At 39.5% G+C, this 25220-nt stretch overlaps 1 protein-coding gene and 1 long non-coding RNA gene across 2 annotated transcripts; one reads left to right on the top strand and one right to left on the bottom strand.

The window, feature by feature from the left end:
- The first annotated feature begins 213 nt into the window (after window positions 1-213).
- On the top strand, window positions 214-21666 carry HOATZ (HOATZ cilia and flagella associated protein). The gene is made up of 6 exons (XM_078057517.1): window positions 214-439; window positions 1002-1040; window positions 1521-1591; window positions 18344-18403; window positions 19033-19085; window positions 21609-21666. Exons 1-6 carry the CDS (start codon window positions 214-216, stop codon window positions 21664-21666), a joined length of 507 nt encoding a protein of 168 aa, XP_077913643.1.
- A 1549-nt stretch (window positions 21667-23215) lies between these two features.
- On the bottom strand, window positions 23216-25215 carry LOC118544905 (uncharacterized). The gene is made up of 2 exons (XR_013442615.1): window positions 24107-25215; window positions 23216-24016 (listed from the first exon to the last, which is right to left on the bottom strand). It is a non-coding gene; the product is annotated as an uncharacterized LOC118544905 (long non-coding RNA).
- Window positions 25216-25220: the final 5 nt, after the last annotated feature.

Below are 25220 nucleotides of genomic sequence, written 5' to 3'. Positions count from 1 at the left end.
TTGACTCCTCCTATCCGGTCGCCAAGGCTTGGACTGGTCCTGAAGCCTGTGACACCGCAGAAGTGGGCTTCAGGTCGTCCACAGGCACGCGCTGGGCCCCAGCATCTATTGAGGAATCAAAGCGCTTCTGGCGGCGGTTGCCAGCTTGACGGTTCTCCGCAGGGCGGGGCTGGGAGAAGAGCGAGGGAACTCAGAGGAGCGTCCTGAGTTGCCATGGAAACGAGGGCCGGCGGAAGGCTTCCCAGCCACAAGGAGTCCGTTGAAATTTGCCCCCAGGGATTACTGGTGTTCACCGGCACTTCGGAACAGGACTCGAACTTGGCCAAGCAGTTCTGGATCGCGGCGTCCATGTACCCTACTAACGAATCTCAGTTGGTGCTGTCCCGAGGTAGCAGTCAGCGCCTGCCGGTGGCCCGGCCCTCGAGGCGCAGCCCGCCTGGTGAGTAGCCGCCGTGGGCCGCTGGTTTCTGCCTCCATCCTCAGTAACCAACCTGGAAGATACCGGGGCCACTGTCACAAGGAACCGCCGAACCTGTTTCTAAAATAAGATTCTTTCATTTCAAATGTCTGAAAACCCTATACAGTTTTTTTTTTTTAGAACTTCTCAGCAGTCCTTCCACCCGGAAAGCATCAGTGCTATATTTGTTACATCTAAAACCACATCTGAAAGTATCCCTTAGGTTATGGCATCTGTTTGGCTAAACAGTATAGAATAATCTGGGGGAAATATTATATGTTGACTGAAAGGATGTTAAGGGTGGTTGTTTACATAATCAAGTTCAAACATGAAAGCCTCAGAGAAAGTTGAAAGCAGAATCAATATTAGGAACCAAGTCCCCAGACCTGTAAAACCTTAGTAAGCCAAAGAGACGGAAACTGTTATTACGCAATTTTTATAGGTATAGAAAGCTTAAATACCCCACCTTTTTAAAGAAAGCTTAAATATCTTTAATGCTATGGTCTTTCCAATAATTTCTTCACTTCCCTTTTGTATTTTTTAGAGAAAATTTACTTCCAACCTTTTAGCCTTGAGAAAAACAGTAAGTACCAAGTCTTAGGCATTTCAACATCCTGATTCCTAGATCCTTCAGAAAATAGGTAATAAGTGTAAGGAGACATCTTTACACTTTGGCATAACTTTCTGAATTGCATATCAAAACCCTGTCTCAGAGACCATCCTACTTATCCAGAGGAGAATGTCTAAATTCCCCTAACACGTTGAATAGAAATGCAAAAATTGGAAACTCTTTTACTGCAAAGATGTTCTCTTCAGAGACCTTTTCTTGTCACTGGACTCAGGCTTACTCCTCTTCTAAAGAGATTAGAGGCTCCCTTCGGCCATAGCTAATTAATTCAGTCTCCAATTATTTATGAATCGGTTTGTAAAGTTTCAGGACAGTACATATTTGTGTTTACCTTCCTATTCTGTTACTTTTTAACATTTATCCAAGTTTATATCAACATTATTATAAAATCATGATAAAATTATTTCAGATTGAATTTGACTTTATTTCCTTTAGAGACTACTGGTATCACTGCTGAAACCATAAAGATTCAGGAATCTGAGGAGAAAAAAAAGTATCTCCAAAAGGTAGGCCAATATTTCAGAAGGTCATCTGATTTTCATTAGAAATTCATTATTATTTTCTAAATAATCCCAGTTATCCTTTTTAAACACATATATGTAAAATTTTTCCGCTTCTGGTACATCAGCTTGAGCAATTAGAGAACCTTTACTGGAATTTTTTTTTAAGATTTTATTTATTTATTTGACAGAGAGAGACACAGCGAGAGAGGGAACACAAGCAGGGGGAGTGGGAGAGGGAGAAGCAGGCTTCCCGCGGAGCAGGGAGCCCGACGCGGGGCTTGATCCCAGGACCCTGGGATCATGACCTGAGCCGAAAGCAGACGCCCAACGACTGAGCCACCCAGGCGTCCCCCTTTATTGGAATTTTAACTGAAGATTAAATAATTATATAGATTATTATATATATAATAGATTTAAAAATTCTATTAAATTTTGGCTATTCTCAGTCCCTGCAAAAGCCCAAGGATATATAGGAACAAGAGAATCAGAGGGAAATGGGGGAAGATGGATTCACACACCTTCCATCCAATAAAGCCCTAAACCATATACAATGTTCTAAGAATGTTGTAATAACTGGAAAAAATCAAATAGAATTGACCATCTTAATAGGTCAAACTCAAATGATCCGATGAATGGGTCTGTCATCTAGAACCCTTTTGACTAAAGACTGAAATTGAACAAATTAGCATAGTCAAATCAACTGAACACATCTCTTTTTGGCAACGTCTCTTGTTTGCTTTTCATGATGCAGGCACAGACTTTAACTCCACAATTAATACAGTGATTTATAGGAACATTTTGTTTGGTTAATGGGTAAGTTCCATTCCTGTAACTGTTCGTGTACTATAAAAGTAAAGATAGAAGATTCACTTGGACCTAATATCTTTAATCATTGGATATACTGGCAAACTCTGAAAGACTTATCGGGAATTCTACATAGATTATAGAATAATGCATTTGTGTTTGCCAATCACATTAATTCACTTTATAGACTATTGGTGATTCCTCCAAACAAATGAGGTGATTATAAATAGTCAGCATTTTCTTCATTCTTGAGGATATTGGGCACTATGTGTTTGTACCAGGACTTAATGGGTGGATGGAGCCTAATTTTTAATGAGGTAAAAATCATTAAATTCAACTTCCTCAGCACTTTTTAATTTTGTTTTTGGAAGACATTAGAAATAAAGACTAAAGACAAACTATTGTCAATTCTTATCATGTTTTGTCAAACAATTAAGATGATGTGAGTTACAAGTGGATGTTCTGCTAATGGGCTATTATATCAGTAGTCTTAGAACTGGCTTCCTTGCCTCGGGTTCTTCTATATTAATTACTTAATTCTATAGATATTGATTGAGAAGTACCAAGTGCTAAGTACCATACTAGATGCTGGGAATACAAAGGTAACATGTGGTCCTTGATTTCAAGGAGTTTATAGTCTGGTGGGAGAGACAGCCAATTAAAGTCAAGAATTATGATACATTATTACGGTAGATGTATATGCACATAATACTATGGGAACACACTGAAGAACATCAAAATGAAACTTAAGGAATCAAGACATCTTCCCAAAGGAGCTGAGTTTCAAAGAATATATAGAGTTGACCAGACAAAGACTATGCAAAGCAGTCCTTCACAGTGTACTAGTTAGCTTCTTAAAACCCAAGTCCAATTATGCTTCTCTCCTTCTGTATTAGGCTGCTAGGGCTGCAGTTACAAAATATCACAGCCTGGGTGGCATAAACAACAGAATTTTATCTTCTCCCAGTTCTGAAGGCTGAGAGTATGAGATCAAGATGCCATGATAGTTGGTTTCTGATGAAACCTCTCTTCCTGGCCTGTGGATGGCCAACTCCTCACTGGGTCCTCACATGGCACAGGGAAAGAACTCTGGTGTCTCTTCCTCTTCTTATAAGGACACAAGTCCTATCTTGAGAGCCCCATTTATGACCTCATTTATGACCTCATTCAACCCTAATTACCCCCCCTTAAGGCCCTACCTCAGAATACAGTTACACATGGAGTTAGGGCTTCAACATAGGAATGGCGGGGGGCACAATTCAGTCTATCCACCTACTTTCATTTCTTCCTTGGCTCTCCATTTCTACAGGATCAAGACCAAATCCTTCAGCATGGTATTTAAGTTCCTTTCCAATCTGACCATAACCTGACTGAAATCTCCTGCCACCCTTCTCCTGCCCCTGTACCCTTCCCCCATTGTAGCCCACTCTGTACTATTGGTTCTCCACCACTAGGCCAGGGTACACTCTGGATCCTCCCCATATGTGCTATCAAAGTGGTGAGTGGGTAAAATAGTTTTTGCTGAACCTCAATATGCACATTATTCTGTAATATCTGCCAAATTATACATTAAGTCAAGTGGGTCCTGCAATGCAGTAAAGAAGAAGATTCTGTTTGTCAAGAGTAGAAGAAGCCCAAAAAAACAGCAAGCCAGCAGGAAAGAAATAGAATGTCACCGAAGGTATGCCTTGTGAGTACATAGGAGGGCTTAGTCAGTACTGCGTAGTAGAGTGCTGTTCAGACAAGCCGTGGTACAAAAGGCAAGAGAATCCTGCAATAACTGAGTGCTGTTACTAGATATCCTCAGATATTATTGTGATGTGGTATTCATAACAGCCAATTTAGTGAATGTATACCATGTGCTATAAACTTACATATATCACCTCATATTCTCCTTAAAATCGCCTCCTGATGATTCTCCCCATTTAATCAAACCAGGCTTAAATGATTTTCCAGTTCCCACAAGTGACAAGTGGCAGAGCTGAGATTCAAAGCCTCTAGTCTAACTTCAAAGCCCATGAGACTCATTGTATTGTAATGTTTGCTGGCCATGGCACTGTTCAGGTCTGTTGCCAAATAACCTAAAATTCAAAACTGTAGTATAAATAAGACAAATATGAGAAACACTATTTCCAGCCCTGTGAGATGATAAGCTGTTTCTTCAACCTGCATTGCACTTTCGTGTCTGTACCTAAAATGCTCTTCCCCATTTGCCTTCAAGTCCCAGCTCAAATGCCAGTGTCTCTGGGCCAGGCAGGCGACCTAGAGACTAGCAGAATGAACAGCTGCCTGCTGCGTGCCCCTCCAGCAAGTCACCTCCATCTTTCTCGTAGGATTCATCCCAGTCTCTGGCCTGTGTTAGGGGCCAGTGTGCATCTTTCTGCCTTTCCTGCCAGATTACAGGCACCATGTGTAGTGGGCTCCAGAGACAGAGCGAGTCTGGAAGTCTAACTCTGCCGCTTACTATTTGCCTGACCTTGAACAACCTCTTTAACTCTGAGGCTCAGCTTCCTCAGATGTAAAAGGAGGAATGTAAAAAAAAACTTGACAAAGTTGATGTAAGTTACGTGCAGTCCCTGGCCACAGTTTGCCTTCAACAAACGTAAATTCTCTTCTGCTCTATGAGGAGGGAGATCATTTCTTATTGCTTAAGCCCAGTGCCTTTCTGGTTATTGGAACTCAATACGTATTTGTGGATTGAATAAATAAATGCATAATTGAATGAATTAATGAGAGAACATATGCTCTATACAATGATATTTCCATTTTGTTTTGCCTTTCCCACATGTAACCATCTGGCAAATTTTTCTAGGCTGATAATTTTTGCAAGAATACTCCCCAAAGCTAATCTGTTTGCAAGTCTGCTTGAGGAGCATGTCAGCACATCACTTCTCTTCTCAGTTTTGCTTTTATCTCTTTCGTCTCTATGTGGTGAGAGGAACTGTGACTCCCTGTAATTATGAAAATGTAGATCAATTTTTGGACACTACTGTTTTTCTAGGTCTGTAGCACTCTACCTGCCCTGCTGCCCTCACCATTCTATAATTTTTAGCTTGATGGCAGAAAATAAGTGGCAGTGGGAGGTTCTTTTTAGCTAATAAAAAATTTACAATGCTCTATTCAATTTCAGAGAATCTTCTACATATTTTGAGCACAGACATTGATAAGTAAATATCTAGTATGATTTTCATCTTAAAATGGGAAAAAGTATTTCCCATCAATTCTCCTAAAGGTTTTTCTTCTACTTTTTCTTAAAACTAATGAAAAATCTAAAAATTTCTTTTCAATGTGTCTTAAAAGTACCTTCATAAAAGCTTTTTCTCCCAATTGATACTGATTTTTTTGGTTGTTGAACTTTTTTTTAAACTGTAATGTTATCCTCCATTTTGGAATATATTCCAGGTATACATTATAAATGCTTTTGGTTAGTGGACAAAATGCTATTAATCACAACTACTATTTGTTTGATGGATATCCATGGCAGAAAATCAAAAACAGTTGAGTCTGTCAAGATTAAATGGCTTATTCTGTCTATAAAGGAAACCTTTTAGCACTGTACTAGACTATTATCCTTCCTTTGAGAGTTCTAAAGTAGTCTGAAAACATTATAATAAATGAGTAGTCAGCTAATTTTTTGAAATCATAAAACTAATTTGCTTTTTAGTTTTGCCACCTTTAAGAAAGCTCTTTAGCTGATTATCTCTTTATGAAAAGAATTATAAATAATTCATTTGCTGGGAGAAGGAAGAAGAGATCCGAGCAGTATTTTAAGGCATATATATAGATGGCATATTGGAAATATTCATCTGGAATCAAAGTTCTGACATGAGTGCATACAGACTAAAGATTTTTACAAGAAATTATGCAATCTACAGAATAACATGCCTGATATACTCTTTATTGGGAATGGGATTTTAATCCATCCTATCACACAGCCTGGGCAACCAAGATTGACCATAGTGTAAGTCTTCCTCAAAAGTGAGCTTGCTATATGGCTCTTCCATGAACCAGAAGCAAGTCATGCTATGGGAAGATGCTTGAAGGAGACTCTAAGAAGCTTCACAAACTTTTAGTTACTGAATTGTGAAACAAAATGAAAGCAGAAAACTTTAATGTTATCCTCCATTATCCTACACTTCCAAAGTAGTAAGAGGGATACTTAGACTCATTATAAGTCAGTTTCATAGAGCCAAACCAAAGATGTAGGAAATTTCCTCAGTGTCATTGCCAGGACGCTCAGATAAAAGAAAATCCTCTTCGGTGTCAAATTGATCAGAATTGGCTTCCCAGACAAACCTAGATTTTCTCAGTAACAGTGTTATCTAGCATTTTTTTAAGTTTTGCTATGCTCTAATGCAGTATTAACAAAGTTCCTTTTCCTCCATAAAGTAAATACCATCAGGAAATGGTAGGTTTCTCCTTCACCAACAAAAGCTAGTCATTTAAATTCCTGTTGTTCCTAATCTGTCAAAGAATTCAAGTGGAAGAATCATAAAAATAGTGTGTGCATTCACAGTAACAAGCAAATATTTTGGTGGCAAATGATAATTAGATTACATAAATATGAATTATTCTTTTATGTTATCTATAGTACACTTTGTTTTCAAACATTATTCAAACTCAGGAAACATTTTCAGTTGACAGATGAGGTTCTCCTCTTAATCTTCTTTGTAACTTCTACAGTCCATGAAAATGTACTTGGGGAAAGGGATCAAACAGATGAGATTTGGGATCATGTAGGTGAATTCATTGCCCAAGACAGACCCAGCCCCAGAGCTGGACAGGACCATGTCCCCACAGCATCTTTTCCTCTTTTTTTCCAGAGATCTATGTACTTTATCTTCTATATACATTCACCTTAAGAACAGAATAAAAACATTTTAAATCCTAAGATACAACTGGTCAAGAACCCATTCTAATGATCTCCTTGTAAAACATGATTAAATGAAACCATTGAATGCAGAATGAAGCCCAAAAGGATTATGTACGTTTTAAAATAAATGACAAGACAATGGTGGAAATATGGTCTACAGGTCACAGAACAGAGTCATAGTCAGTGAGCATTGTATGTTCTCTGAAGGAATTGATACCAGGAAAGACCAGAGAGAGAAATGTAAGGTCATGGTTCTAGTATATGTTATACAATGTTTGTCCAAAGCAGCTGAAAACTTTGCAGCCTTAAAAAGAGATGCAAGCAAGTTGAGGATCAAAGCTGAAGAGGCAATGCTAAGCTCAGGCAAGAAGGGCCAAGCAAAGCCATATAGTAAAATAAATCATGAGGCAAAAGTTAGAGAGTCTGATTTGGAAGAATTGGGCAAGATTTATTCAACAAATATTTATTGAGTACCTCTACATACCTGGCCCTGTGCTGGCACTAGAGTCCAATGGTGGAGTCCAACATGGTTTAAAGATGTGAACTCCATCCTTATTTGAAACTTGCTGTCTAATCAGGGAGAGAGATATTTGTGAAAGAATTATATGTGATATTAGGACAACATTTAATAGGGCAGTATTAATCCAGTCAAGGGAACAGGAAGGATTTCTGCAAAGACAAGCTGAGATTTAAGGAGGAGTGGGCACTAATGAGGCCAGAAGAAGGGGTGGAGGGAGGAGTGGGAGAGCATTCCAGACAGCAGAGGCAGCTTTGCAAAGGTCCTATGCTTCAAAAGCCGTAGGGCATTTCAGAAGCTGAATGGCCAGCAAGGTAATGCAAAGGTTCACATCAGATTTATTTGGAAAGGTCAGGAGACTATAATAATATGGAGAACGGTTTCCATTAAAATATGTATGATGGAGCCAAGAATGGATTGCAAGGGGCCAGAGCAGAAGGGGGCAAGCCTGATTGGAGGCCGTTGCAATCTTCCAGCTGGGAGGTGATGGTAAGCTTGGATTAGGAAAAAGTGGATTAGAGAGAGAATTAGGAAGTCAAATAACTAAGGCTTAAACTATATATTGGATACGAAAGGTGAGGCCGAGCAAGCTATCAAAGATACCTCCTAGTGCTCTGGACTGCAAACGCATGCCATCATCTGACACAAGGGACACTGGAGAGATAAAGGCCGGATGTCGCACTGGTGTTTTGTTTTGTTTTGTTGGAGAGCAGAGGGTTAAAAACTGAGCTGAGACTTAACAAGCTTGAGGTGCCTGGGAGATAAGCAGGAGGAACTGTCCGATTGGCCTGAAACTCAGGGAAGTAGGGCCTGGGATGAGATTGGGAGTGATCTGATGGGGAGTCCCCCACCCCCTCCTTCTTACAGCCTAATGGGCAGGACAGGAAAACACGCACCTGAAAAGAGCACGTCGTCAGTGCCATTAACCCATTCATCTTATCTATGTGCATCAATATGATGAAAACCCTAAGACTCAGTAGATATCTGTTTGTGGAGGACAAGCCTTGGTAATTAGACTGAATCATCAATAATATATCATTCAATCATATATATTCGGTTGAATTGTGAAATGAAATATTCATTTTATGCTCCTATTTTCCTCATTAAAATTCAAAACTCACTTATTGCTTTTTAAAAAATAAGTGCCTTTTAAAGCAACATTAATCTGCTTAGAAATCACTTTTACTTTCACGCATTTATTTTGTGCGAATGTTTTAAAACAAGCTACACTCTTCAGGTAATTATTATTGGTTTCCATTAAAAGATGTGTACAGAACTAAGAAAAAATATGTAGCAGAACCAAGAAAAAATATATTTTTTATTCTTCACAATGGATAAGCTAATATTTTATTGAAACCTACGTTTAAAAAAAATTGAGTTGATTCCCTCTTATGTAATGACTGATATGTTTTCCTCATTTTAGTAAGCTGTCATTTTTAAATGAAAATTATATATGTCAGAGCTGGGACTTGAGCCAGGATCAAGCAATTTCCAGGAGGTATGGAAAGGTGCTTAGATGCGCATCTTTTTCCCGCCAGTCAGCATTCTTTCTCCAGTCAATAATTCTTTGACATCCTCCATCCACTCTTATAGATTGCTGCTGTTAGGTTTACCTCCTAAAACTCATGCTGGGGAAAGCCTTTTCACTGATTATTCAGGCTGTCTTTTAAGGTATACAGTAGATCATTCGAGATCCAACAGTTCTGTATCTTACCATATAGTAGGTATAAATTTACTATATGGAAATTGTAGCATCTACATAGCAGATTTCAGTTAATAGGCACAGGGAATGGTAGTAAAGTTATAGAGGAAATTCATCGTTGAAGCATTATCAAAATCAGCAAGCTGGCAGGTACATACTGCCTTTTGGAATCAAGCCCAGATGTGAGACTTTATATTGATGATACATAGTTTTACCTAAAGCCAATGATCATTCTCACCTTCCTCAAGATGGCACTTGTAACGTGGAAGAATGCAGCCTGCTGAGGACGACATCTGTAGACTAAGAACTGAAATTCCCTAGTGCTCCTCTTGGACTCCCAACCATAGGCAGAGAATTAAAAAATTAAATTTAGGAGCCTCAAGAAAAAAAATCAAATAATGTTCCTAACCTCTGTTAAACCATGGAGCCTTGGCTCTGCCTAGATGATATTACAAATTTGGAACGTAATTCCCATTTAATAGTCAACTTTTAATCAAAAATCCTATCATAAATATTTACTTTATATTAAATAAGATCTTAGAAAGCTCAAAAGTACTACTATTGGGGTGCCTGGGTGGCTCAGTTGGTTAAGCATCCAACTCTTGGTCTCAGTTCAGGTCTTGATCTCAGGGTTGTGAGTTTAAGCCCCACATTGGGCTCCATGCTGGCATAGAGCCTACTTAAAAAAAAATACTACTATAATTCAACTCTTCTTTATCCTTTAACACACTTTTTGCAAAGTGCTACATGATATCATAAAATAAACTTTGATGAAAGCTGACCTCAATCTCCCTACTCTCTATTCCCATAGCACTAATTTTCTGCTAGAATATAAATTTCTCTGAGAGTAGACTATACTTGTCTTATTCACCATGGTTAACCCTAATCATTAATTCTTCATTTTCAAAAGAAAGATTGAATGAAGAAACCAAAAAAAAAAAAGAGGAAAAAGAGAAAGAAACCATCTGTTACTGGGTGTGTGGTGTGTGCGTGTAAGTGTTCCAAAATCTCTAGGATGTGTTTGAAGGGGTCTAGCAAAAGAAGCATAAGATACGGAGTCAAACAAACAGCACTAGGAATGAGTCTGAATCCTTGGTCCTTCCAGTTACTAGTTAAGTGACCCTGAGAAGAGTGGTTAATTTTTATGTGGTTGAGCTCTTTCTATCTGTAAAGCAGTGATAATAATAATAATACCCACTTCGCTGTGTCATGAGGATTGAGTAATCCCTCTCACAAGGCTTGTCACCCAGCAGTTACTCGATGAAAGTTTTATCTTCTCTGTTCCCTTTCTGTTTTCCTTTAACTCATAATTGAAAGATAAAATTGTAGTGGGTATAAAATAAGCTGTAGTATTAAATGAAATGCTTTGATAAAGGGATAAAAGGATGATGATATAGATTATGAAATGTTGTAGACTCTCATTAAAAGATGATGAGTAGATCACAAAACCACATCCTGATTGAAAGACACAGACTTTCATAATATTTCCCCATAATCCTATCTTTATTTATCACCTGCAAAAATAAAAAATTAAAATTAAAATATATATATATATATATATCACTGAAAATATATTTTGAAATTTCAACTATGGAGCAAAAATGTGTGGGCAGAGTTAGTTAACCCTTGCAGGTAAATAAAAGGTACTTAAATTTATCATAATGCCTCTCTCTCTGCAAGTCATGATGAAGTTCTGGATCAGTGGTTCCCAACCAGAACCCTATCAGAAATCAACTGGGAAAGGACTATTTTTCAACTCTACAGACTCTTTGCAACAGTTCCTAGAAACCTAGAAAAAGACTAGTATAGAAGCCAAGGCACTATTAGAGGTGGTGAATAACAACAGCAATTTGACCCAATTCAGTCCAAGGTAAAGCCAATTGATGAGCTAAATGGTGGTTAAAATTATAGTCACCTTTAAAATTAAAATAATGAATATGACCCTAAACTGAATAAGCAACATAGGTTTGATTTGCTGGTTTATTTTGTTTTTGCGTTTTAGATGGATAAGCCTGTGTGTTATTTATTGAATCAGTTTGCTAAGTTTTTTCTCCCTAGAAAATTGTCCATCTCATCTATATTTCTAAACGTATTGGCATAAAGAATTCCGTGTTTTTTAATCATCTTTTTAATCTCTGTCATAGCTCTAGTTATTACTCCTTTTCATTTCTAATCATTTGTATTTTTTCTTAATAATTATGCCAAAGGATTATCTATTTTAATAGTCTTCAAAAAACCAACACTCAGCTTTATTATTCTCCATCATATTTTTGGCTTCTATGGTACTAGTTATTGATTTTTATTACTTTTTCCTTCAATATTGGATTTGTTCTTATTTTCCTTCTACCTTCCTTCTTTTTTCAGTTTGTTCCTTAATTTTCCATTTTATCTCTAATGTAAGTATTCACAACTATAAATATCCCTCAAAATACTATTTTAGCTGCATCTCACAAGCCATATAGTATTTTCATTATTATTCCATTTTTAAGTATTTGTAAATTTTCTACTTTGATTTCTCATTTGTCCCAAGAATTATTCAGAAGTATGCCTTTTAATTTCCAAGTGTATCAAGTCTTCTTAAGACATCTGGGTTTTTTTATTTCTAAATTATACTGCGGTCAGAAACATAGTCTCTGTTTTCTACTAAACCAAGTTTAAACAGAGTCATCTTTATGTCAAGGTTCTCAGATATGATGCCATCCAACTATCCTACCCTTTATACTCCTGTTCCCCAAAACACATATCTTGTCCCAGGCAAGCCAGGCTTATCATCATCTTTAAGCCTCTTTCAGCTCATTCCTATTTCCGTGTCTCCATTTATTTTTAACTGGACTGTTACCTTCTTTCTGTCACTGTGCACACTCTTTGTGTATTTTGGAGCTCCTTTAATGTTCTTCTGAACTTTCTACAGGTTTTAAAATTATAAACTTATATTAAGATTTACATCAGCAGTGAATGTGTTTAAATATTATTTTATATGCTTTTTTTCATTTTCTGATGTTTGTGCCATGACTGTGCATTGCATTTATATTCAATGGAAAGAATAAAGAATTTTTTTCAATTTCCACGTGAATTAATATATTTCCTCCAGTATTTTTTGGTCTGTTTTCTTCATGGTTTTTTCCTTTTAGACCATCTGCTCCTCTCATTGTATAATAATAATATTTTGAGAACTAATTACATAGCACATATACTATAAGTCCTTTACTCCCATTCTTATTTAATCCTCAGAACAACTCTGAGAAGTACCGTAATTACCCTTGTTTAATACCTGAGGAAGTTGAGGTTGAAACATGTAAGTGAATTTTTCAAAGTCACATAGCTAAACTATAGTAAAGACAGTTTGAATCTGGGTCTCTCTGACAATGAACCAAGGTGATTAACTACTATACTATACTAGTTCCAAGAATTTCTAGATTATCTGAGTATTGGGATGGTTGCTAGGTGACTAGGCAAAGACTTCGTTTTGAAATCACTCCAATACTCTTCTAAGATAGTCTTAGGATTAAATTCAGTAGTTCAGCTTATACTGTGGTATTCAAGAGAAAATTTCTTTTGGTAACGTAGATAAGTAATCAGAGGAATAGACACATATACTACTTCTGATTAATGTTTCACTCAAAAAATTTCAGTCATAAGCCAAAGAAGAAATGGATTTTTCATATGAGAACCAGGTCCTGTGAAGAAAGGGCCTTTCTTTTAAAGTCTGGTGTTTATTAAGAGTTTCTTTAATAACTGAAAATTACCTAGGGAGAACATTTCTAATACACTGGGGAATTTGTGGACAGAGGAATTTGCACTGCGTTATCAAGGGCAAATAATCTCTTGGGCATCCCTCTTGTCCCCCCTTTCCCCCACCCCACTCCATCCATCAGCTCACCTGCAGGCCAGGGGTGGAGTCAGCAGTATCCTCCACGACTGTCCACAGGGGGTGACCAACCTATCCTCCTCCTCTTTTTCTCACTCTTCCACATTTTGAAAGCATTGGAAGAAAAATTTTCTCTGATAATAATAATACCTACCATTTATTAAATATTTACCATACACCATGCACTGTGTTAAGCGGTGTTTGCATGATCTCCAGTTTTCACAACAACCTTCCTTAGAAATGAGAAATCCAAATCTCAGAAAGTGGCTCTTTGATTTACTCTGAATCATAAACCTCTAACCTGTGGGTTAGAGATTACAGTTGGAGGGAGGGAAGAAAGGAGGAACCAGGAGGGATAGTGAAGGTATTACTTGCCATTAATCATACAGCAGAATTGAGATTCAACACAGATCTGTACCTCTGAAGCAAATAATACATTATATGTTAAAAAAAAAAAAAAAGAAGAAGAAGAAGAAAAAGATAGCAGGAGGGGAAGAATGAAAGGGGGTGAAATCAGAGGGGGAGATGAACCATGAGAGACTATGGACTCTGAAAAACAAACCGAGGGTTCTAGAGGGGAGGGGGGTGGGAGGATGGGTTAGCCTGGTGATGGGTATTAAAGAGGGCACGTTCTGCATGGAGCACTGGGTGTTATACGCAAACAGTGAATCATGGAACACTACATCAAAAACTAATGATGTAATGTATAGTGATTAACATAGCATAATAAAAAAATAAAATAAAAAAATTTAAAAAAAAGAATTGAGATTCAAACTCAAATGTTTGGCTCCATAATCTATGTTGCCACCCAAGTCGTTTGACTCTGAAAAGCCAAAAAGAGAGAACTAAGAAATTCAATTCTTGATGTGACATTAAAATTCATTAACCATCTATGAGATATTAAATTTATATATTATCATATTCTAATTTCCTGGAATCAATTTTATACCATAATTTATTTTTTCAAGAATAGTATATAAACAATATATAAATAATATATATTTCTTAAAAATATTTAAGAAAATATGTTAAAATATTATAAATCCTGATCTCTCTATATTATTAAGAATAAATTTTATGACTAAAATGCCTTATAAATATAATATTCCATTAATGAACATGACAAAACACTGTGATTAGAAATGATTATTCTTTTGTTGTTATAAAATTAACAAGTAAATTATCCCTACTAATTAGGTAAATTATAAGGATTTTCTCTTACCACTGAATTTAGTTATGAAGGCAGAGATTTATTAGAATAGTTGGCAGTGTTTTTGTTCTGATGACATTGTTGCCTATAGTAGTTTTCTTATTCATTCCCAGGAAACATGTCCAGGAAGCAGAAATCAAATCATATTTGAAAGCTTTGTTTCTGGTGCATTATATTATAAATCTGATTTGGTACTAAAATCCATTATAATAAAAAAAGATCTGAAATCAAAAGAAAAAAATGCATTTGTTTTTTAACATAAAATCTGTTGGAGTTATTTTTCACCAAGAAAGGAAGGGCTAGGGGTGAGCAGGAGCTTGGGGGTGGTACTGGGAGCCGCAGACCGAGGTAGAGGCTCACCAGCCAGCTGCTCCTTCCCCCACTTAAAAAAAAAAATTCCATAATTGGAGCCTTTGGTCAGGTTCCACATGCCATGAGAACTCACTCTACACCATGATGCTGGTGCCTCGGTGCTGGCCAAACTCCGGAGTCAGTGACTGGTGTGACTCTCCTACCGGGAATATGCATTTGGTCTGGACCAATCATAGAATAAACACATCTCTCTTTTTAAGACAAATGAATTTTTAATTTTGCTATTATTTTAGATCTCATAACTAAATACATAATCTATTTGTATATGAGAAGCGTTATGACAGTCTAACTTGCCCATGGCTACCCAGTAGTTACATACAAAATAATCATGAGTTTTGTTCATAAGGGATTTTTAAGAACTATCCATTGTTTAATTTCACTTTCTAAAATGTTTTTCTTCTTCTTCTTCTTCTTTTTTTTTTTTTTTTTGCTTAGGCTAATAATTGTGTATTAGTGCAATGATTTCATTTAGACATTATGACTTGATCAATTCAGTTCAATAAAAATTCATTGAATATCATCTGCAAGGCACTGCTTAGCTCTAAAGGATAAAAAGACGAATAGACTCTGAAAGAGTCATGGTAGCAACTATGATATAGAACAAGGAAAGTAAGATCACTGCCTTCATAAAGGTATAAAGCACTGCATAACCACAGTACGGAGCAGTTAATTCCAACTGAGTAAGCGTATAATGGAAAAGCTGGAAAAGAAACCAACCTTGATATATATATACAATGGAATATTATGCAGCCATCAAAAGGAATGAGATCTTGCCATTTGCAACAACGTGGATGGAACCGGAGGGTGTTATGCTGAGCGAAATAAGTCAATCAGAGAAAGACATGTATCATATGACCTCACTGATATGAGGAATTCCTAATCTCAGGAAACAAACTGAGGGTTGCTGGAGTGGGGGGGGTGGGAGGGATGGGGTGGCTGGGTGATAGACATTGGGGAGGGTATGTGCTATGGTGAGCGCTGTGAATTGTGCAAGACTGTTGAATCACAGATCTGTACCTCTGAAACAGATAATGCAATATATGTTAAGGAAAAAAAAAAAAGAAGATAGCAGGAGGGAAAGAATGAAGGGGGAGAAATCGGAGGGGGAGCGAACCATGAGAGACTATGGACTCTGAAAAACAAACTGAGGGTTCTAGAGGGGAGGGAGGTGGGAGGATGGGTTAGCCTGGTGATGGGTATTAAAGAGGGCACGTTCTGCATGGAGCACTGGGTGTTATGCACAAACAATGAATCATGGAACACTACATCTAAAAGTAATGATGTATGGTGATTAACATAAACAATAAAAAATTAAAAAAAAAAAAAGAAACCAACCTTGAATACCTACATTGAAAACATCCCAGGTCCTTATCTACAGACATTATTTTAGTCAGTTCCTAGCAAGTAGACAGGTATTATGAAACTTAGCTTAGTATTTGCAAGTACCCTAAATTCTTTTTCTTTCAATAATTGTGGTATATGAGGCTCAAAATTCAAGTCAAAAGTAGAAATCCTGTCCCAAAATAAAAATATCATAGGCTTATAAAAGGCAAGATTCATATGACATGAACAAAGGAGGCAAACCAAGGTACAGGTGTACCTGCGCCAGCGGCTGATTCCTCCTGCCCTGCACGGGCTCCTCCTCCCAGGTGTCTCTGTGGAGCACACCCGAGGTTGGTAGCTTCTCCTGCGGGCGCCTGGGCTGAGGACTCCTTCTGAGGAACTACTCAGCCATGCAGCTGCCTCCCCGGCTTTGTACACCCTGTTTCCGCTGCCTCAAAAGCTTTTATCCCCATCCTTTCTCTATTGCAATCTGGTGACTACCACTTGCAGGAACAAGGTTGTCACCTCTGGGACGTCTTTGAGTCTCCCCGTAGATCCATACCCACCCTAGTCTGAATTCAGGGTCTCTTTTCAGGTCTCTGATCGCACCCTATACTCCCCGCATCGTAGCACTCTTGAAAGTACTCTCTGCAATGACCTTGTAGGCAGGAACTGCGTCGTTCAGCCCCTAGCACGGCCCTAGCACGGTAATGTTACATCATAGGTGCTCTTTATGGATTGAAATGTGTCTCCCCTTAAAAAGGATACGTTGAAGTCCCAATCCCCAATACCTCAGGATGTGACCTTATTTGGAAACTGAGTCACTGTAGATGGAATTAGCTAAGGTAATTATTAATGGAGTAGAGTGGGGTGTCCTTATTAGACAGCCACGAGAAGACAGAGATGCACAGAGAAAGCAACGTGCCTAAGCAGGCAGAGTTTGGAGTTACACAGTTGCAACAGGGAGCGACAGATTGCCAGCAATCACCAGAGGCCAGGCGGAGGCAAGGGAGGATTCCCCTACACGTCTCAGGGGGAGCATGGCCCAGCCTACACCTTGATCTTAGACTTCTAGCATCCAGAATTGTGAGACAATAAATATCCATTGTTTTAAACCGGCCAATTTATGATTGCCCTAGGAAAACAGTGCAGTGCTCAATAAATTTGAATGGATGGATGACTTTGAATTTTTACCTATGACAGATCTATGTCTCTTCTGTTATTTCTTGTTTCTAGCCTTGATCTAACAGAGCTTCTTTCATTTTATTTGGCCACTTGAAGGTACAAATTTTATTTGTCTGATTCTCAGGTTTTTCTTTTGTTCTCAAATGTTGTAGATGCAATTTTCTGCCTGGATGTCTCCAAAACTGAACATAACTGGATTTTATGAAAGAATTTTTGTACCTATATTTGCCTCTTTTTCATAGTCTATATCTTGATAAATCTTCATGCCTACACTAAATTAGTTTTTTACACTTAGGAAAGCAGAGGAGAGACGAGAGAATGAGATTCCATATGTGAGCTCCTAAGAGCCATCTTGTCGTGGACTTAGGCTGTGGCGTGCTGTTTGAGTTTGCTGATCTTACTATTTAATGGCAATTTAGTGGGGTGGACAGTAGCTGCGGCTTTGTTGTCCAACAGAGCTGGGATCAACCACAGTTCTGCCACTTCCTGGCTTGGGTACGTTTTTTTAACCTTAGTTTCCTCCTTTGTAAAATGGGGTAATACTAGTGTCAAACTTCTGAGTTATTACAAGAAAATAATGGCATAATGTACATAAAGTTCTTAGCATAGTTCATGTAGTAAAGTCTTAATAAAAGTTATTATTAGATTATTAGATGGGCACCAAAAACACCCTCCCACTGAGTATCAAAATCACATTTTGTAAAGCAGTGTCCTTTGGAATCAACTGTGTTACAAATGGAAAGTATAAATCTATCATAGAAAACACATATTTTAAAATTCTACCAAAGAATACCAGAAGGGAAATGCAAAAAAAAAAAAAAAAAAAATCTACCCTTTACAGGCAAAAGCTTGATTATTGAGTCAAAAAACTCACCCACTTTTATTTTTTCCCTTTAAACAGGCCAAAAGGAGAGATGAGATTCTCCAACTCTTAAGAAAACAAAGAGAAGAGAGGATCTCGGTGAGACTGAGAGGCATTCAAATCAATCTAACCGGTGGCGGGGGCGGGGGAAGAGACTATGGCAAATTCTCAGAGGTTTTATGGATTGTCCCCATAAACCTAAACACTCATAGTCCAGAGCCTTCTATCTACTTGTGTAGGGGCAGGGTACAGACATCAGGCAGTTTGGTCACCCTTGAGAAATCAAAAAATTCTCCAGAGTGTGCTGCTCTATTAGGATAGAAATGAGGTGGTGGTGTCAGCAGGTTTGTCCCCGTATGATAAAGCTCTGGGATAGTCACACGGTTGAGCTACCACAGTGCTCATCCTTGTTTGACAATGATTGATCTTGCTGAGATCATACAAAAACAAATGCTAAATGAAGAGAAACGTAACAAAAATAGTAAAACAAATAATAGCACCCTATAAACTTTCAGATGTACAAACAGCTGCTCTCTTGAATGAACCCCAAATATGCTTCATCTGGAACATTTCTAATCCCAGTGTCTCCAGACTGAAGAAGCTAGTCTGTATGAACTCTGTGATAATTTGACCCTAGGTGTTCTGTTTTTTTTTTCAAGTAAGGAAATGTCAGTCAGTGCAAGAAGTAAAAATTGTGCTTTTTGAGTTCTGTTTTGTTTTGTTTTTAGAAAGAAGTGGTTTCCCTTCCTTATAAGCCAAAGGCCAAAGTACACAAAGCAAAGTAAGTTTACTTCTGTCAAACATGTTCTTACCTCTCTAGTTCCCCCCACAGAGAAGCACTGTTTCTGGTACTTCCTTTGCCCCCTACCCTCAAATGTTCTAAAAACCCACCCACTGTAGTCACAGATTTCTTGCCTTGAATAAACCTTCTCCTCAGCCACATTAAAGCCTGTGTGCCCACTTGCATCTCTGTGCAGCAGGCCAGCGTAAAATGGTCAAACAGGACAGCAGATCAAGCCTGAATCTTTGCACATATTCCCTTCCCCCACTCTCCTGTTCTTGGCATATTCACCTGCCCACTTGGCCTCTCAACTCCGCCCGCCCTCCCCCTCCTCCCTACACCTAGCTCCCTCATCTGTAGTTAACTCAGCAGGTCTTTAGGTTACCAGCTCCGATACCACCAAAGGCAGCCCTAAGGTTGCTAAATCTAGGTTCACGTAGCAAGGGCGGTAGCCTCACAGCAAGGGGTTAATAGCCTTATCCCTGGAAAAATGTTAGAGCAGGAGAAGGCATCGGTCCGAAGAGTTTAAAGGAACAACCTAACACCAGTTAATCATTAAAGAAGCCCTAACCAAAAAAAAAAAAAAAACAAAAACAAAAAAACCTCTCCATTTCCTATATTATGACTGAAAACCAATGTGGTTAACTCAACATTAGTTTGACAAATATATATTTGCATGCTGTATTCAGGGAAGAACAGTTAGCAAGAGAATTTAGATTCTGCTCTCACTGGTATTGAGGTTGACTCCCTTTAATGTTATCGAAGTAATATTCTTAAAAAATATGTCCACAGTAATTTTAAAAAGCTTTGAAAGAAATGAAAAGATCATCTAATCACCTGGCTGTGTTGTCTATATAATACTCGGCAGTTTAATTTCTTGCTTTTTAGTCAGATGATTTGAATCAGATTCTAACGGTAGATCAAAACTAGTCAATGGAAAGATACATTTATCTGATTCAAATAATGGGTGAAGACTGGTAAGCCTGGGTGCTTTAGGTTTCTGGGCATATTTTTATAGGAATGCTCAGAACATTCCTGGTACCACCCTTGTTGATTCACCTAAGAGTAAAACATTATTTCACAGCTTGAATGGATAATTCTTTAGGTGCTTGCCTAATTCCTTTTGTATTCAACTTGCTCATTTTCCCTCCTCTGCCCTGAAGCCTTAGATTTCATTCCATTTCACTGGGACATCTTCCTTCTCTGAGCTTCTTACAAAGTTACCATCTGTACCATTCTTTCGGCAAATATCCGTATGCTACTCTGCAGCCATATTTTATAATTACTCAACTCATTAACTCTTACATTATTTAACTCTTCATGTATTTTTTTTTTTTTTTGAGAGAGAGAGAGAGCTCACGAGTGGGGGGCGGTGTGGGGGATGGCAGAGAGGGAGAGAGAGAGTCTTAAGCAGGCTCCATGTTCAGCACATAGCCCAACACAGGGCTCAGTCTCACCACCCCGAGATCATGACCTGAGCCAAAATCAAGAGTCAGACACTTAACCAACTGAGCCACCCAGGTGGCCCTCATGTATTTTTGACCTATCAACTATATTGCAAGCTCAGTGAGAAATTGAGTCACCCAAAGTGCCTAGCACACTGACTACATGTAGGAATTCAGAAAATATTGGTAACAAAATATTTTAGTTCAAAAAGATCATGTAGGGGCGCGTGGGTGGCTCAGTTGGTTAAGCGACTGCCTTCGGCTCAGGTCATGATCCTGGAGTCCCTGGATCGAGTCCCGCATCCGGCTCCCTGCTCTGCAGGGAGTCTGCTTCTCCCTCTGACCCTCCCCCCTCTCATGTGCTCTCTCTCATTCTCTCTCTCTCAAATAAATAAATAAAATCTTAAAAAAAAAAAAAGATCATGTAGTTCAGTATTAGCTAATTTAGGTGATGCTTTTATACTATACATGATAAACATTTTTAAATTTTTGAAATATTTTATACAGAATTGTAAAAGACTCAACTTTTGCCCTCTTTTTCCTCCCTCCATACTTCCTTGTTTGCCCAACACCCCCTGCACACAGAGATACATGCCTTTACCATCCTCTTCCAACAGATCTTCTTAGGATAATCCAAGTCCACTTTTGTCAGAAAGAACTAGAAATAGAAAGTGTGTTCATAGTAAGGTTTTAGTATCAATATATTTATAGATTCATTATTCCTGTCCACCACAGGAATACTTGCATTTTAAAAGAGGTCTGACTAGAAGGAAAGAAGGACCAATAGCTATTCCAAAGAAATCAATTATCAGTGATAATCACAAGTGTGACTCTCTGGTGAGCAAAATATATGTAGGGTAGGCAGTCTTCTCCCAAACCCTTTACATCACACTTCACAGCAAAATAACCATTCCTCTCACTTGTAAGTTTATACTTGGCTCCAAAATCCTCATGCGTAGTCAGAATCCAAGACAGTCAGTCTTTACTGGGGAAATTTTCAGAAGTTGTTTCCGTGCTACCTGGTGTTCACAGCTACGGAGCTCTGTGTCTTAAAACTGATTCATGTTATTGCCAACAGGAAAGTGACATCAGAGTCAGATAAGGAAGACCAAGAGGAGGTCAAAGCCTTGGACTAACGTGATGGACACATGGGAAAGGATGGCTCACTTAGATCTTGACTTTTGAAACACCCTCCTCTATGTCAGGATCATCGGGATCACTTTGTTAAAATAGACAAAGAAATAAAAGTTAAATATGCAGACTTCTAGGAATTTTACCAGTTATCGAATACTTGTGTCTACTTTACTTGATGGATACTACTGTATTTGACACCACACAATCGTCTCTCTCATCTTACACCTCTGAAACTCCTATCTTGTTTTCATCGGAAGTGTATGTCCAGAACTGCTATATTTGATCTATATTATGAATATCAGATAAACAAGAAACAGGGGTTTCATATGCCCCAACTTGAGACCACTACTAAAAAATCCTGAAAAAGTTAAAGTCTTGCTGTAAAAAAAAAAAAAAGTCTAAAATCCATTTTCCAGAATTTGGTTTATTCAGTTTCTGGAACATGTCTGAAGTCAGAAATTACTTCTAGTTCTGTAAATAGCTGGCTTAACATTTCTGTATCTTAGACACATGTGCATGATCGTATTGCCAGCCTCCCTCATTTTCAAAGGTCATTCCCTTTGGTATGTATTTTATATACTGGAAAAGAGAAGGTTAAGTATCTATCTCTTCTGTGCTGTTTAACTGCAGCATTACCCAGGGTTGCATGCTTTGCTCCAGAGCTCTATTGAACCTCCCAGCTCCGTTGAGGACCACCGCTCACTTCACCCTTGGCCCCCACCTGCCACTCCTGGACATAACCCCCATTGGATGCAGCTCCTACCCACAGCATCCACAGAGAAGTGGGTGACCCACTGGTCAGAACTTCATCACAGGGACAAACCAAATTGCAAGGGAGGCTGGGAAATAGTCTTTAAATGGAAGATCGTCTGCCTAGTTAACGTCAGGACTCTCACTGAAAGAAGTGGACAGTGGATATCAGTGGACGACTAGTAGTTTCGGCCACACACTATTTGGAGAAAAATGTTTTCAAATGAACAGAAGAAGGTAGTCAGGCCTAGAAAAGGGAAATTTACAAAATTATAAATTGGCAATCTCATGTTAGCACTATGAATTCTTTATTCACAGTTTGAATAAATGAATTTATTCTTTATTATTCTATGAGTCTCTGATTATTCATATAATTATTCTATGAATTTATTCTTTATAAAGAATAAAAGGCACCCTATCAGGGTGATATATTTGTCTGCCAGACATATATATCTCTATTGTAAAGATGGATAGAGCAGGTTATCAAAGCCTAAACTTTCAAATCATATAACTAACTCCCTTTGTTCTGATTCCATGCTCACTTGGAAATCTCTTGCCCAGAGGTAGAGAATGTGCTCAACAGACTAATGCAAACATCGCTTTGCTTGACAATAATATTTCTCAATGTATAAATATATTAGTCTCTTAGATTGGGTTTGGGCTTGTCAAACTAAGGATGGGACCCTAGACCAACATAATTTTACCAAGAAAAATTCGACTGTGTAAGCCACCCAACCTTCCCCAGTGGACACCTCTCTGCATTACCATATATAATGGTTGGTGTCGCTGCAACAATCGAACAAAGTGATCTAAAACATTTATTATTGCTCACACATCTGAAGGTCAGCTGGGGGGTTGGGTTGGCTGATCTAGGCCTGGCCAGACAGCTCTGCTTCAAGTGACAGCACCCAGGGCAAGTCTGCTTCTCACTATATGTCTGTTGGTTGACTGAGGCCACTCTGCTCCGTGTGTCAGCTTCTTTGGGATGTACACGGTCCAGTGGGGTAGCTGAGCTATGTTCCTCTCAGACAGCAGCCGAGAAGCAAAAGAACAAACAAGGACAAGCGAGGCCTTTTCCAGTGTAGGCTCAGAAGCCTCTGACTCACTCCGTTGGCTAAACAAGTCACATAGTCAAATACAGAGACAAGGGGTGGGAGATATACTTAGTCCTTTTAGCAAGAAGAATTGCAGAGTCACACGGTAAAGGGTGTGCATACAGGACCTGTGCAGGCCTGGAGTTGCAGCTGTAATCTAGTACATGAGGTTGACCACATACCTTAACAAAGGCAATGTGGACCAAGGGCCAGAGCATCAAAGGGAGAACTCAGGGCACAATTTAATTATTTGGGCCGAAGTAACAGCTTCCCTAAGTTGAAATAGGTGTTGTAATATTGGAAATACATCCTTTTCAATTGACATTAAGTAACCAGCCATCTGCACCCTCGCATCAAACCTTCACAAAACTCTTAGGGTAACACCAAGAGTTAACTGAAACTTAGACGAAGGAATTGCCGAAGTTCCACCTAGACTTTGAGTGAAGAAAAGCTGAACATCAGATGCCAACTCAGGCGCTTCCCTCTTTGTCTTGAGAACCAGGAGTTTCTAGAAAGAATGCATGTTGGATATGAGATATTCTAATTTGAGACATAAAGATGGGTTGTAAATTAGCGTGACATAAAGGTCAGTCCTCACCCCGCTGATGCTTTTTTCTTCGGTAGCAGTTCTTCCCTACAGCATCAGCTGATACTGAAATAGATTCCCCTGCCTGGGGCTATATTCACTCACTCCTCTTCCTCTAGAATTGCAGTGGCTCCCGCTGAGACCAAAACCCAGGAAGTCAGTGGTCCAGACGGGGCTTCTGCAGCCATTCACAGCAGCCTGGTATGGGGGAAAAGGCAGGGAAATCAGACCCACCTTCTGCCACTCAGTACTTCAGTTTTGGGACAGAAGGCTCACTTTATTACTTGAGCATCTTTGAAAACGTGGTGTTTACCACAAGAAGCTGATGGAAACAGGAGTATTGTGGCAGTTTCGAAGAGGGAGCCCACACTGAGGGCTGAGCTGGTGAGGAAGGCTTTTCCACAGAGAGGGACCATTCTTTCCTAGGGAGGTTCCTCTCCCTTCTACCACCAGCCCAGGGCTGAACAATCACCCCCACCTCCCAACAGGTGCCCCGCAAACGGCACGGATTATCTCCTTGCTGAGTTCAGAGACACCCTTTGGCTTCGGGTGGAGCTGCTCTCTCCTCAGCCAGAACTCCAACTCGGCCACCTCCTCTGGACACTATCCACGCTGCCCCCTAACTTGCCGGCCAGGGGCACACTGCCCACGTGAGCATCTCTTCTCTGTATCCGCATTCCTTGCTCACGGGTGGCGCTGAGCGCCCGGACTGCTGCCCCCCGAGCCCCAGGGAGGTCTCAGCGCCTCGCCTCTCCCACTGGCCCACACTGCACAGCCCAGGGCTCTGGGTGAATTTGGCCATGGCTGCGAGGAGTGGGGTGGAGATGTGGCCCTGTTCTGAGCCACAGTGCTCTCTTCATCAGATTTCAGAGAAGCCGACTGGGACATTACTGGGCCCCGCGCCCTGGGCACACGCAGGATCTCCGCGGGAGGCTCGGAGGAGGCGGGGACGGGAGGGGGGCGGGCAGGGAGCTGGCGCCCCTCCTCCGCTCGCTCCCCTCGGGCGGGCCAGGTCTGTGGCGCCGAGGCCGCCGGAGGAGGCCATCGGGGGCGGGCCGGCGGCGGGGCTGCCCTCCCCTCCGTGACGTCCCAGGGGGGCGGAGGACGGCGCGCTGGCTCCGCGCCC

This window comes from Halichoerus grypus, chromosome 11 (genome assembly GCF_964656455.1).
Source record: "Halichoerus grypus chromosome 11, mHalGry1.hap1.1, whole genome shotgun sequence".
In the NCBI taxonomy this organism is placed as follows: domain Eukaryota; kingdom Metazoa; phylum Chordata; class Mammalia; order Carnivora; family Phocidae; genus Halichoerus; species Halichoerus grypus.
The sequence above is the reverse complement of the archived record's forward strand: the minus strand, read 5'-3'. Positions and strand labels throughout refer to the sequence as shown.